Here is a 14,294-nt window from a genome sequence, read left to right as displayed (position 1 = left end):
GCAATTTTATAAAAAAGACACATGCACCTGAATGTTTATAGCAGCACAATTCACAATTGCAAAGATATGGAATTAACCTAAGTGCCCATCAACTGATGAGTGGATAAAGAAAATGTGGTGTATATATACACCATGGAGTACTACTCAGCCATAAAAAGGAATGAAATAATGTCTTTTGCAATAACTTGGATGGAAATGGAGACCATTATCTTAAGTAAAGTATCTCAGGAATGGAAAAATGCCACATTCACACTTGTAAGTGTGAGCCAAACGAGGGATATATATGGCCATAAACTGATGCAAGGATCCTGACAATGAAAATTAAGAAGAAGAGGATAGGAGGGTGTGAAGGATAAAAATCTACCTATTGGGTACAATGTACACTATTCTGGTGACAGGTACAGTAAAAGCCTGGACTTCAGCATGACACAATTCATCCATGTAACAAAATACATTTGTACCCCCTAAATGCTTGAAAATTAAAAAAAAGTCTTTGTCTACTAAGTCCAATTCCAATGCTTTCTGTGGGATACTTTCTGTTAATTTTTCTTCTGCCCCTCTCATTGGTCCATCCTTTCTTATGCCTTTGTATGCCTATTTTTTTAATGAAAACTGGACATTTTGAATATTATAATGGTGACTCTAGAAATTCTGACCCATCCCCAGGATTTATTGTTGTCAAGTGGCTTTGGTTGTTTTTTGTTAAATAACTTGTATGAAGTACTTTTGTAAAGATTGCATTTTTTGTTGTATATGGTTCCTGAAGTTTCTGTTCCCTTAGCTTAGTGGTCAACTAGTGGTTCAACAGAAATTTCCTCAAATGCCTGGAGCAAAATATAAAAGAAAATACTTTCCAGGTCTTAGTAGATTGGCTCTATTGATTCACTCCTTCAATACTTAACCACACTCTTTACAAGTCTGCCTTAGCCTTCACTTCTTGCTTGTGCTGAGTCTAAAGATTAGCCAGAGGTGAAATCTTGTGGTCTTTTCAGGTCTTTTCTGGGTAGAGTCTTGCCCTGGGCATGCACATGGTTTTCCAGATACTCAGGTATAATGGGTGAATGCTGTAGCCTTTATTCTCCAAAGTATCTTACTCCCCAGCTTTTCCTCCCAGCCTTTTGGCATGTCTATTGTTTGCCCCAAGCAGCAGCAGCTTGTTCATTTGCCTTTAAATGTTTTTGAGAAATATCTTCCCCATAGCTGTTTCTGCACCCTGAGAGAGTTTGGAGTCCAGGGAGACCCCCAGAGAGGATCACACAAACGCAATTCCTTGGGAGTAAGGTCCTCTTTCTTCCCTCCAGAAACAGAACCCCATACTTGGAATGTAGGCTGCCATCTTCAAACCCACTGCCATGTCAGGGAGGGGAATGTGGCAAGGGTAGGTTGAAATGCCACAATACTCCATCATGTTTCAGTGACTTTTCTTCTGATCCAGCATTCACTTAGTTCCTGTAAACCTTCAACTATATTCTAGAGTCCAATAAATTTGATACTGACAGGGTTTTTTCCCAGTGTTTTCTGAAAAGGACTGGCTCCCCAAATACCCTACTCTGCCATTTTCACTAACATCATTCAGTCCTGTGAGTGATGTTTTGAAGTTTAAATCCTTATGTTAATATTTAATTTGTTTAATAGTGTGTGCTTATTTCTAAAAAGAATAACAAATCACAAGAAACATATAATTAGAAATTTCACCAGCATTAATGAACTTGTGAAAATCAATAAAATGATTTATTTTATATATGCAAAGTCAAAATCTCTTTGTACACTTAAATTTTTGCAAATTAATACAAACATAACAATACTGCTCCATATAAACTTTGTATAAACATTAAAGGAAATATACACATTATTATTTTTTTTTTTTTTAGTGCTTCCAAAGCACAGAATGCATAAGTCCACCTGAAGACTTTCTATCGTCACATGCAAGAACAAATATCAGAGGTTGGGGCAGCCTCAAGTGCACTTTGTAATGTCTCTAGACAAAATCAAAGAGAGTAGGAGGTAGATTATTTGGTGACTCTCCCTGCCCCTTCCCACAGAGAAATAAGTTACTTGAATAGCAGCTTCTTACTCTTTGATTCAAACTGTCCTGAATATTGCATGGTTTAAAAGGCACAACTAGGAATTGTTGAAAACTTTGTTCGGCACACACAAGAATATCACTTCATTCTGTACACCTATTCTTTTAAAGGACATAGTAAGAGCACCAGGTAGTGCTCTACTTGCAGGTAGCCCCTAGTCACTCTGAAAATGCCTGTAATGGCAAAGTTCAAATGAGTGAACCCTTATTATCTGGGGTGGGGGCAGCAGTGTTTACTGAATTTAGCCTGCTAAATTAATAACATCACCTTCCTCAATTGGGAAAAGAAACAATAAAATAAAAAATTAATACTTTCAAAAAGTTCTTTAGGCAAAAGCTTAGCTTTTACTGTCAGATAATCATAAAACAAAAAAGCTCCACTGCTTTCTAATAGCATCTGGAAGGCAATTCCCTTGACTCAAACATTCTAGGAGGCTTCGACAATATCCCATTCCGACTTGGTTTTTGTGTGTGTGTGTTTTTTTTTTTTGTTTTTTTTGAGACAGAGTCTCACTCTCTTGCCTGGGTTAGAGTGCCATGGCATCAGCCTAGCTCACAGCAACCTCAAACTCCTGGGCTCAAGGAATCCTCCTGCCTCAGCCTTCCAGGTAGCTGGGACTATAGGCACGTGCCACCGTGCCCAGCTAATTTTTTTCTATTTTTAGTTGTTTGGCTAATTTTTTTCTATTTATAGTAGAGACGGAATCTCACTCTTGCTCAGGCTGGTCTCCAACTCCTGAGCTCAAGTGATCCTCCCACGTTGGCCTCCCAGAGTGCTAGGATTACAGGCGTGAGCCACTGCGCCCGGCCTCCATTCCATCTTACAGCACAGAGAACTTGTCTTTTTTCACAGCTGTCTTTGTATTAACATGATGATCTGCTGTTGATGTGATTAATATTGTTGAGAAGGTGGTAGGAATCTATTTTTTCTAGTACCTTCTCAAGGTACTGAATTAAGACTCGTCTTTTAAACCTGAAAATAAAGAGAAATTTTATTAACCAGAAGATACTTAAAGCACTTATGATGTGCAAGGCACTGTGTAGGATACAAAGTGAAGTTTACAATCTACATGGACAGATATGGCTTAGCAAATATCAGTAGTGCCAAGTGAGGGCCCAAGCCTACCTCAGAGTATGGTAAGCCTAGAAGAATAAAGGAATCGAATTCAGAATATTTATAATATTCAGGTAATATTAATCCAAATACTTTTAGAGACAGCCTTAACTATGAGTGAGGACTAGCATTTGAGAAAAGCAAGGCAGAGCCTGTTTGTCCGTCTCTCTCCTGCTTTGGGCTCTACTGAAAAAAAAAAAAAAAGACCAAACAACAACAACAAAACCCCAAAATGGAAAAGTTCCTGTTTATACCAACCTTGCAGCTTCCTTGATGGTAAATTCAACAAACTGTTTCTTCATCTCCAGAGGTCCTTGCACTTCTTCAAGCAAAATGAAAATTCTTTCATACTCTGAAGATATTTTTAAAAATTTCAGTACTTTTATAAATATAAATGGGAAATAAAATTCAACTGTAGTACATCCTGAGTAATCATTCTTCATGGGTGGAAAGTTAGGTGTAATTTGTATTTTAAACATGCAAATCAAAATATCTGCATATATCTTCTAAGGAAACTCTTGTAAACACTAACCAAATGTGGCAGGCTGAATAATGGCTGTCCAAAGATGTCCACATCCTAATCTCTGGAACCTCTGAATGTGTTACCTTATATTGTAAAAGGAACTTTACTTTGCAGATATAATTAAGTAAAGGATCTTGAGGTGGGGAGATTATCCAGGTTTATGCAGATTGGCCCAATGTAATCACAAGTATCCTTGTAAGATGGAGCAATAGACTTAAGGTCAGAGAGGAAACATGTAAGGACAGGAGTAGGTCAGAGAGGTATTCAGCTGCTGACTTGAATATGAAGGAAGGGATCATGGGCCAAGGAATACAGGTGGCCTTTAGAAGCTGGAAAGGGCAAGGAGAGAGATTCTCCCTAGAGCTTACAGAAGGAACGCTGGCCTGCCAACACTTTCATTTTAGCCTAGTGAAAATAATTTCAGAACCGTGACTTCCAGAACTGTAAAGATAATAAATTTGTGTTGTTTTAAGCTACAGATTTTATGATAACTTGTTACAGCAGCAAAAGGAAACAACTGTAAGAAGGGGGAAAAAAGAAAGTGTATAGTGTAAAAGGGTATATTGTACCTTTTTACTTAAAGCAAGAGGAATTGCTTTAAATTATGTATAAACCCAATATAGCCTTAAAATGCACCTTAAGAGGTGCTTGAATGTATTCTGAATCATAGAACGAGAGGGACTTCCTGTCGCATTATTGGTACATGTTCTTTCACTACTTACTTCGTCCAAATTTTCGGACTTCCTTCATTAATTGATGTTTTATATCAGCATTGATTCCTTGTGCCATAGCAGGAGTTATTTGCATAGTTCGTTTGTCTACTGAGAGATTGCAGTTTTTGGCTCCTCCAAGTGCATTACTACCAGGTTTGTGAATCAGCCCATCTTTGCTGAGATTAGCAAAGTCATCAGAGAGAGAATCCAACTGGTTGGTTGGAATACCATCTCCTGCTATATTCATAAGCTCCGGTGGAGATTTTGACAGGAAGCCATCAGGTGGGGACTGACCATTTTCCGTCTTCTCCTCATGAACATTGTGAATGACAGTAGCATCTGGAAACCAAATTAAGAAATTGAGCTGTGAGGTAGGTGCATTATGTCAACCCCACAGGTATATCCCTGAGCTCCTCAGCTTCTAGGAAATCATTTATTTCATAAAGCAGGAGCATAGACCAGGTGGAGATCTGAGAGCCCTCAAATTCAGCTCAAGAAATATAACAAAACCACCTTCTTCCCTTCATGACACTATGAATACATATGGAAACCAAGTAAGACAATACAATAAACACACATTCATAGATCCCTGGCATTCATGGTTTAGTGTTAGCTTGTTATGCTTTATAAATTGAAAAGCAGCAATTCTCAATTGATGTCAAGATTTCTATAATTTACCTATAAACTGCCAAGCTGTACTGAGCTGGAAGTCAGACTGAGTGAGCCCCCCTCAACCTGCCTCCTCTCTATCTCAAATATTCTGAGAAAATACAGGAGGCTATTAGGGCTGAACACTATCTTCACTCCATCACCCCAAATCCCTGTGTATCCTTCCATCTTTCCCTTCTGTCTTAGAAAAGTGACTTTCTTTTTACTCCAAGTCTGGCACCTCTATGTCATTTATTCATCCTCTGTGCCAGGCACCATGCAGGAGCCAGGGATCAGCAGTGAGCAGCACAGAGAGAAACTCTCCCCCCTACCCCCCACACCCGTGGGGCTCACACCCTCATGGGGAAGTCAGGCAGGAAGTGCACAATGATCAAAGGAAAGCAGCAGAGCTGGGCTGGGCTTAGGGAAGGAGCCCGCAGGCCCCTGGGAGAGCAGCAGAGGGAGCCCAGGGGTCACGGGTGGCTGGGCAGGGCCTTCTGAGGAGGTGTCCCTAGGCAGGGCCTGGAGGAGGAGGCAGAGGCAGAGGGAGCACTATGGGCTGCAAAGAGGCCAAGGGAAGGGGCCACAGTGGGGACAGCCCAGCACCACGGAGTGAAGGACAGAGGCAGAGGGAGCCAGGAGTCCCATGGGACACCTGTTAGGAGTGCATGGCAGCGGAGGGGCCAGGCCATGCAGAGCCTTGCAGACCCTTAGCTCCTGACTCTGGTCTGCAAGGCTTTATTTTTTATTTATTTATTTATTTTTGAGACAGAGTTTCACTTTGTCACCCAGGCTAGAGTGAGTGCCGTGGCATCAGCCTAGCTCACAGCAACCTCACACTCCTGGGCTTAAGCAATCCTACTGCCTCAGCCTCCCGAGTAGCTGGGACTACAGGCATGTGCCACCATGCCCGGCTAATTTTTTCTATATAATTAGTTGGCCAATTAATTTCTTTCTATTTATAGTAGAGACAGGGTCTCGCTCTTGCTCAGGCTGGTTTCAAACTCCTGACCTCGAGCAATCTGCCCACCTCGGCCTCCCAGAGTGCTAGGATTATAGGCGTAAGCCACCACGCCGGGCCTATCCTCCTCACTCTTGTAGCCACTCCAAATGGTTGAAGCAGACACATGCACATCTCTCCATTTCTTCATTAATTTTTTTTTTTTTTTTTTTTTTGAGACAGAGTCTCACTTTGTTGTCCAGGCTAGAGTGAGTGCCGTGGCGTCAGCCTAGCTCACAGCAACCTCAGACTCCTGGGCTCAAGCGATCCTCTTGCCTCAGCCTCCCGAGTAGCTGGGACTACAGGCATGCGCCACCATGCCCGGCTAATTTTTTATATATATATCAGTTGGCCAATTAATTTCTTTCTATTTATAGTAGAGACGGGGTCTCGCTCTTGCTCAGGCTGGTTTTGAACTCCTGACCTTGAGCAATCCGCCCGCCTCGGCCTCCCAAGAGCTAGGATTACAGGCGTGAGCCACAGCGCCCGGCCCATTTCTTCATTAATTACTGTGTTTACTTCCTAAGTACTGTATTAATTACTGTTAATTACTATGTTAATGACCATGTGTTAATTACTACATAATTATGGATTTTTCCCTCTTCATACAGACTGAGATCCCTGAAACAGGGTCACTGCCCCACGTGGGGCCTATTGTACCTACCACATAGACGATTTAGCAATGGTTTACTTAATGAACAAAAATGGAACACAACAGAAAGGAAAATAAAAGTGTTTAGTGTCTTAGTCCTCTAGGAACCATAAGGAAATCACAACCACTACTCTATACCTGTATGTACAAGGGTGGGTTTTATGAGGTTTGGATAAGATGGGAACCACGAGGCTGAGGGTGGTCCCTTTCCGCCCACATGGTTAGTTACAGTAGGTGGTATTTGTGGTTTCCTCAACAGCAGGGACATACTCCGCCTTCTCTTAGATGACATAGGACTGTTGGGTTCTCCAGGACGTTTCACTTTGTTTTGTGGCCCTGCTACAAACTCATCTGCTTCATCAATCATCATTCCCTAAAAAACATCAATGAATGCATTCCATGAAAGACAAAAATTCAACTGTTACAAAACTGCAAGCTCTCTTAATATGCATGCATAATCAATCATGCATTACATCACTAATGTAAGCCTTAATCATCGGCCAAAGATTGACCACACCCCATACCAACTCTATTCTCAGAAAATGCAACTCAATTTTAATCCAGTCTAAGTGGAACAAGGAGGAAACTAACATACAAGGTGTTGTCCAAGGCCAAACATGCTATGATAATGATTGATCAGAAAGCTTAGGAATGAGCAGCTCTAATAAACCAGAATGGGGTAAACCCACAGTTAGTTACCTTTTTGAAGAAGTACAAACTATTTTGCATCAACCCTTGGTAGGTGAAATAATTTCCTTTTTTGATGCCTTTGTGCTTTAAACTCATCATTAAGAAACACTGATTATCACTGTACAGGACACTGCATGTCGATTGTGAAAGGCAGGTAGATGGAAAATGTAATTCTCCTAACTGGAACCTCACAGGGATTCAAATGTTTACCTTGGTGTTGGGCAGGGAGTGAGGAGGCTTTTCACTCCTGGGGGTAGATAGAAGATGAGAGCTAAAAGCTGTTCTCATCCAAGCATGACCAAGATCATATGCCCACATTATTTGACAAAAATCAGGATAAATGACATTTCCAAAGGATGTTTTTTTACCTATATGCAGTACAGATAGGGGAAAACATTTTCACTGAGCATTTACTATACGTCTGGCAATATTCTAAACAGTGTATACATACTAACTCATGCAATGTCATGCAGAGTTCTATCAATTAGGTATAATTATTATCCCTAGTACTACAAATATGGAATCCAAGTCATAGATAAAGAAAACCTCCAATTAATTGAGGATTGGGGTGAGGTGGAATACCTTGGGTCTAGTTTGGCCACAGAAGAGATTATTTGTATGTTCTGAGCCTTTATACCAACGGTCTCCTCTATGAGTGCAGATATAGTCTCATCTGTTTTCATACTTAGTCAAGTCAGTATATCTCACACATACATAGACACACACATACAAACACATGCTTCATTTTTATTTATTTACTTATAGAGATAGGGTCTTGCTAAGTTGCCCAGTCTAGTCCCAAACTCCTGGGCTCTAGTGATCCTCCTGCCTCGGTCTGTCTCCCAAGTAGCTGAGATTACAGGTGTGCACCACCATGCCTGGATCAGGCTCCACATTTAGATCTTTAGTAGGATAACTCAAATAAAGCAACATCACCTATACTGTATATTTCAAAGGAAAAACTCATCATTGTCATTGTCTAGATTGAGCACTAGATCATTGAGCACTGAGATCTGAATCATGGAAATAGAGGAAATAAATGGTGATCTCAATATTTAAAAAATTAGTATGTGGTGGTGGAAATGAATATAGACTGTGGAACCAGAAAGAGGTGGGTTCAAATCCTGGCTCTTATCAGCAATGTCACAGAGTAAGGCATTTGACTACTGTGAGCCTTGATTTCTTCTTATTAAAGGGCAGACAGTAACATTCACCTTGCATAAAGGTTACAAGCATTAAATGAGATCATTTAATAACCAGCTCCTACTAGATACTCGATAAATGACAGCTATAATTTTATTCAACCGGCACATTCTGGCACCAGGAGGCTCCGACTTTCCAGCCACAAAGAGCTTTGGTGTCATATGTTATCTTTTAAGCAAACAAAAGAAGAGCCTCTGATTTGTATTCATCTTGCCAGAAAGAAAAGAATTATAGCAAGAATATCACAATTTAGGCAGACATAGAAATAGGTATACTACCTTCTTATCTTGTTTAAATGGATTGCCAAAAGTATGTAGTCTTTTTGGTTGATCTGGATCGATCTCTCGTAGTGGAGAAGGCAACGTCTTCAGATATTCCTGATAGTTACCCATTTGTGCAACTGGAACACTATGAAGAGAATCTGCAAAATCACAAGAAATTAATGCTATATAGCTGAAGTATATGATCCTATTGAGATGACATGATCATAGTTTGGCTTAGTAATGTGTACCCTAGTATCGAATAGAGTCCAAAATCTCAAATCTAGCATTCTGGGATCTAGAATCATCTCTCTTCCTCCCAATCATTACTTAGTCTACCATTACTACCGCCTACGGGCTCACATCACTAGAACCACAACAACTCCCTTACCTTCAAACCAGGTTTGACAATGGTATGACCTCTCATATACTGCCATCCCAACTCAGAACACCACATATTGTTTACATTTTGAAGAGCTTAGGCTCTGCGGTGTTCTCTTAGCATCCAGAGAACATTGATTAGTGGGTCTTAACATTTGAGAATTTAATGAAATCTGTAGGTTCTCTTCCTAGAAAAGCCCCCATATATACAAAACTTTGTATATAATTTCAGGAGGTTGGCTGGGCTAAAATGTCCTCATTTTAGTGGACAGGTGATCCTGTTTAAAATAAACAACATGGAGTAAAGGGAAATTGAATAGTCACAATTACCCTGGGTGCTATCAGATTTGTTACTTACATGTAAATGAGGTATTCTTTATTGAACTCATCACAGTAGGCTGGGTGGTATACAGTGCTTGGGTGTGCGCGTTGGGAAATCTGACAGACCTAGGTTCTGCTATTTTCTGAACGGCTAAACCTGAACAAATTACTAAAATGCTCACTCTTTGTTTCCATGTTCATAAAGTGGGCATAAATACAGTATCTATCTCCTGGGGCTGTTTGAGGCTTACAAGAGCAAAAGCACAGCAAGCGTAGTGCACATGCTGGTTAATGCACTCTTTCCCTTAAATTTGAGAAAAATAAATTGTGCCTGAGTAGACATAGGGAGTCATTAAAAACAGGCATTCTGAACACTAAAGTACTATAAAAGAATCTACTCATCATGCAACAAACACTTTTGTGTAATTTGTGCCTGGCATTTTCTTAATCAATGAAAAGTACATCATTGTTCATTTACCTTCATCTTGTCCAACAATAAACTTGTGCGTTTTCAGCAAATTGGATCTCATCCTGGTCAACTGGTCTAAAAGACCTCTACGTGGAATATCATAAGCATTTCTATATGTCTGAGGTTTCAAATCCTATTTGAAATGAAACATAATTTCAATAACTCCTAAGACTTTTAATAAAGAAATGTAATACTTAATCCTCTTAAAATCTTATTGAAGAGAGATATATTCAATACAAATAACCACAGTACAATTTTCCCGGTGGAAAATTTTCATTTGTGTTCTAAATTCTAAAACATCTACACAGTATTAAAGTCACTGGGAATATCCATTTTCAAGTATGTTATTTACAACACCAATCTGGATATTTATACCTATGGCAGCCTTGCAGGACCACTGCTTATAATCCTCTGGCAGCCATAGAGGTGAGCTGCTGGGATCTCCCTTTAGGAAAGCAATGCCTGGTGCTGCAAGGAGTGCGATAGCTGAGAGCCTCCTGCTGCAGTGCCTGAGGGATCTGCTGCAACACTGAGCTGAGGCCATGCTCTTCCCAGGCCGCCCATGGCCAGTGACTAAGAATGGCAGAGGTGTTAGGCCCTGGCCAGCTCTGCCCAACATGGCCCTCTTCTATGGAAAATCTCAGTGCCAAAGGTCCCCACTGTGTTGGTCAAGACTTTCCTCAAGCTTCACCAACGTCTGAGCCTCTTCACACCACATCCTCCTTCCTTCGCCCCTCCTCTCATAGGTGCTAGATCAGCTTTGTGGCTTGAAGGCTCTCCCTACCTACTCCAGCTTCCTCTTCCCTTATCTTTCAGGGGTATTAACCTGAACATCTTGTACATTTCATTCCATATTGGTACCTGCTGGCAGGGCATTGCTAAACTGGTCCATTAATAACTACTAACTCCAAACAGGATTGTTATTATTTCAGAATGAAAGGAATATGAAAGATATAAATGTATCAGATACATTTAAACAAATATAAACTATTTGCCACAAGTTACCTTGTTTAAGAGCCCTACTTGGAAGCCTGCAAATTCTTTGGTATTCAATTCTGTTGGTCTTGGTACAGTCTCTCCTGTGATTTCTTTCAATAGTTTTCTAAAATTTTTATTGTGAATCAAGGACACACCACCTCCAGAGTGATTTTTCACTTTTATTCCAATTTCCTGGGGAGGTTTCTTCCCCACTGATGCTAGTATTCGTTCTGATTCTAGTTTGGTCTAAAATGAAAGTACATAGCATGTTATGAAAACATCTATATCATCACTGTCATTTTTACTACTTAAGAAAGATAATACTTTTAAGAACCCCACAGAATAATTTTCAATTGCAAATCACAGAAAAATGGGTAATTAAGCATTTTCCTGTGCTTCTCTGTACTACCACAGCAAACAGAGAGAAAGGGCTGAAAAGACAAATAACTCAATACATTTTTTTCTCTTGTCTAGTGTCAAAATTATGATTGAATCATTAAGAGAATAAAAACCATGGATAAGAATTTCATTCATAGACATTTAAAAGTATGTTTTGTTATCATAATATCTACTCTAAGTGAACATATTCATTTCAGACCCAGACATAAAGGTTTAAGACTCTAAATTTAAACATGTAAACTAATGCTAAAATTCAGATCACATAGATAGGGGTTATATCTGAAAAAAATCAAACCATTTATTTCTAATATTAGACTATCCAAAAAATTCTTAGAAGGTAATGCTTAATTGAGCAGATATTACCAAGTAAATAATTTGTAAAAATCCTCTTATTAGACACTATTATACCATATTGGTTAGTATTGCTTGAGTGTATTATAGTAACATATATTTGGTATATTTTGTGTTTTATATACATCTGAGATGGCTCAAGAAACACTGGTGACATAGTTATTAAATTAGTAATCAAATTAGTGATTAGAGCTATTATAAATTAGTAATGATCTTTTCTTTTTCTCTAAAAGATGGAATCTACCAATGTCCAGTAAGCCCCCAAAATTTTGGACCTCTTATGGTTTGGTCAGAGATATTTATTAATTTTCTCTAACTATAGGAGTTAAGTCTATGTTTATTATCTCTAAAAATATTTTAAAGCCATGAAATATGAAGAGCAAACAAAAGGTCTGTTTCTTTAAACAGTCTTAAAAGCTCATTTATAAAACTATACATGCAATGTTCCCCAGAAGGTCCCAGAACTTGCATTAGTTTTGACTCTGTTTACTATTCTTGCTTGTGGCTACATCCTGCTGACACAGCCTTAAAGGCCTAAGGTAAACATCAAATTAAAAAAAAAATCAATAGATCAATAGATAAATAAATAACCAAACCAAAACATTTACAACAATAACAAAAAAATCTATTAGCAAATAGGAAAGGGGTTGGGGGGCACTTGGTAGATGAGAAAATCTGGGTTTGCCTTTATTTTCTTTTGCATTTATGAGCACATTGGACTGGTAGGAGCTGGTAAGCTCCAGACCATACTGAAGTTTTTGCCATTTCCTAGCAAGGTGTGTCAGCATCCCAACTGAGGAGTCCCTTTGGTCCTTTACTGAAAACTAACTCTTTGCTTACTACTCTCCATTTTCTAAAGGCCAAACTTCCAAATATATCCAACTTGAACATTATAATTACTGCAAATGCTAACTCAGTTCCCTACCTGGGAATACACTTGTGCATAAGATAGTAAAATTGTGGCATTAATTTGTCATATAAAAGAACACATTCATATGGCAGTAAAGCTCTAACTCAGTAGTTCTCAAACATTTCCATCTTACAAGAATGGTCTAGGTAGAGGTGAGAAGTATGATAAGGAGGGGTGAGTGGAGGATGAGGTACTAATAGAGAGGGGCAGGCAAGGGACAAGGTGAATAATGATAAATGAGGAACAGATGGAGGGTGAGAAGAGAGGAGGCGCAACTCCACTCTTCAGGTCCCCTTGGGGCCTATCACCCTCCAGTTTGAGGAACACTAGTCTCATCTCCCCACTCTCCAGGGAAAAGCATGTAGCTGTTTATCCAAGGGCTAGCATGCTAGTGTTAAGTTCTTCATGTGCCTGAAAACTAATGTCAGGCAAGTCATTTAATCACACCATACTTCGGTGTGCTGATCTAAAAAGGGGGGGATGCTCTAGCCCAACGTGATCTGAGGAGAAACTAGGTTGAGGATAGACAAAAAATGTGACCCATGAGGGAATTCTATTAAGCCTCTGCCCCTCTTAGGCCACAAAATATCAACCAGCTTGTGGGGAGGACTAACTGGCAGGCAAAAGGAGAAATGGCACAGCATCAAATGATACTGACAAACCCTTAACTGCAGTTTAATGGTGAAGCTAGAAGCCATAGAGAATCACATTATTACTAATCCATAAAGTGTAGAGATATATACACATTTAATTTGAAAAATTACAATTACACTAAAGAATAAGGAAATGCACTTCTGAGGGCAAAGGATTTTTGTTTGTTTGTTTTTACCAATACTACCTGTTGGCTGAGTTTTTTAAGGTAAGAGATAACACTGTAACTAAGTCCACAATCTAAATTATCTGATATCAGATTTGGAGCTCCCATCATCCTTAGTGCTTTCTTTAATGGCTATAAGGAAACAAAATACACAACAGTAAGAATAGAATAAATCTTAAAATACTCAAAGTTCAGTTATAAGGGGCAAAGGGATATGATTCATTTCTTAGAAGTCAAGATGCTGCACATAAAACCAAACATGGAACATTAAAAAGTGGCAATGAAAATAGCAGAGAAGGAGCAGAAAGTAAAAAAATCAGAAGAGAGTGGGATAAGAAGAGCAAGTAACAGCAAATTCAAACATGTAAATTGCGTTCAGTTTTATTTCCCAATCATAAAATCATTTCACATTGCATCATATTACGTACCCCATTCCTGCCATGGCAAACATGAACACACCCCAATTTCTCCTCCCAGTGACACAAATGGCACCATTTAAGATCTGCCTTTTCACCTCTAGAAACTTGGCTTAAAGTTTACTACATCAACCTCTGAAACGGTTTTGATAATCTTAATTTAGATTCAATTACCAGTTCAAAATCATCATGAATATTTTCCTCCAATTGTAAAAACCAAAATGAGGCCAAGTATTTTTTTTTTTACTCTTTTTGGATCACGCCCACCACCAATGTCCCCACTTCATGCTTTGTCTAGGACACGCTTAAGAGGCAATAAGCAACTATAATGTCTTCAGATTTTTTTTCCAGAGGTAAAGCCCATAT

The 14,294-nt window shown here is 39.3% G+C and overlaps 1 protein-coding gene across 2 annotated transcripts in view; it reads right to left on the bottom strand.

Moving 5' to 3' along the window:
• Positions 1 to 1,683: 1,683 nt before the first annotated feature.
• Positions 1,684 to 14,294, bottom strand: part of INTS6L (integrator complex subunit 6 like) — a 60,259-nt gene continuing 47,648 nt past the window's right edge. The window contains exons 11-18 of one of the 2 annotated variants that reach the window (XM_012747519.2): positions 13,534 to 13,644; positions 11,063 to 11,281; positions 10,067 to 10,190; positions 8,905 to 9,047; positions 6,872 to 7,106; positions 4,443 to 4,772; positions 3,456 to 3,549; positions 1,684 to 3,056 (exon numbers count right to left, since the gene is read on the bottom strand). In XM_012747519.2, the coding sequence (XP_012602973.2) occupies positions 2,948 to 3,056; positions 3,456 to 3,549; positions 4,443 to 4,772; positions 6,872 to 7,106; positions 8,905 to 9,047; positions 10,067 to 10,190; positions 11,063 to 11,281; positions 13,534 to 13,644 (1,365 nt within the window). In that variant the 3' untranslated portion in view covers positions 1,684 to 2,947. The remainder of the gene's footprint in view (positions 3,057 to 3,455; positions 3,550 to 4,442; positions 4,773 to 6,871; positions 7,107 to 8,904; positions 9,048 to 10,066; positions 10,191 to 11,062; positions 11,282 to 13,533; positions 13,645 to 14,294) is intronic. The other variant, XM_012747523.2, reaches the window with a different exon arrangement.

Source organism: Microcebus murinus, chromosome X (genome assembly GCF_040939455.1).
Source record: "Microcebus murinus isolate Inina chromosome X, M.murinus_Inina_mat1.0, whole genome shotgun sequence".
Lineage (NCBI taxonomy): Eukaryota > Metazoa > Chordata > Mammalia > Primates > Cheirogaleidae > Microcebus > Microcebus murinus.
Note: the sequence above shows the minus strand (reverse complement) of the source record. Positions and strands in the feature narration are given on the sequence as shown.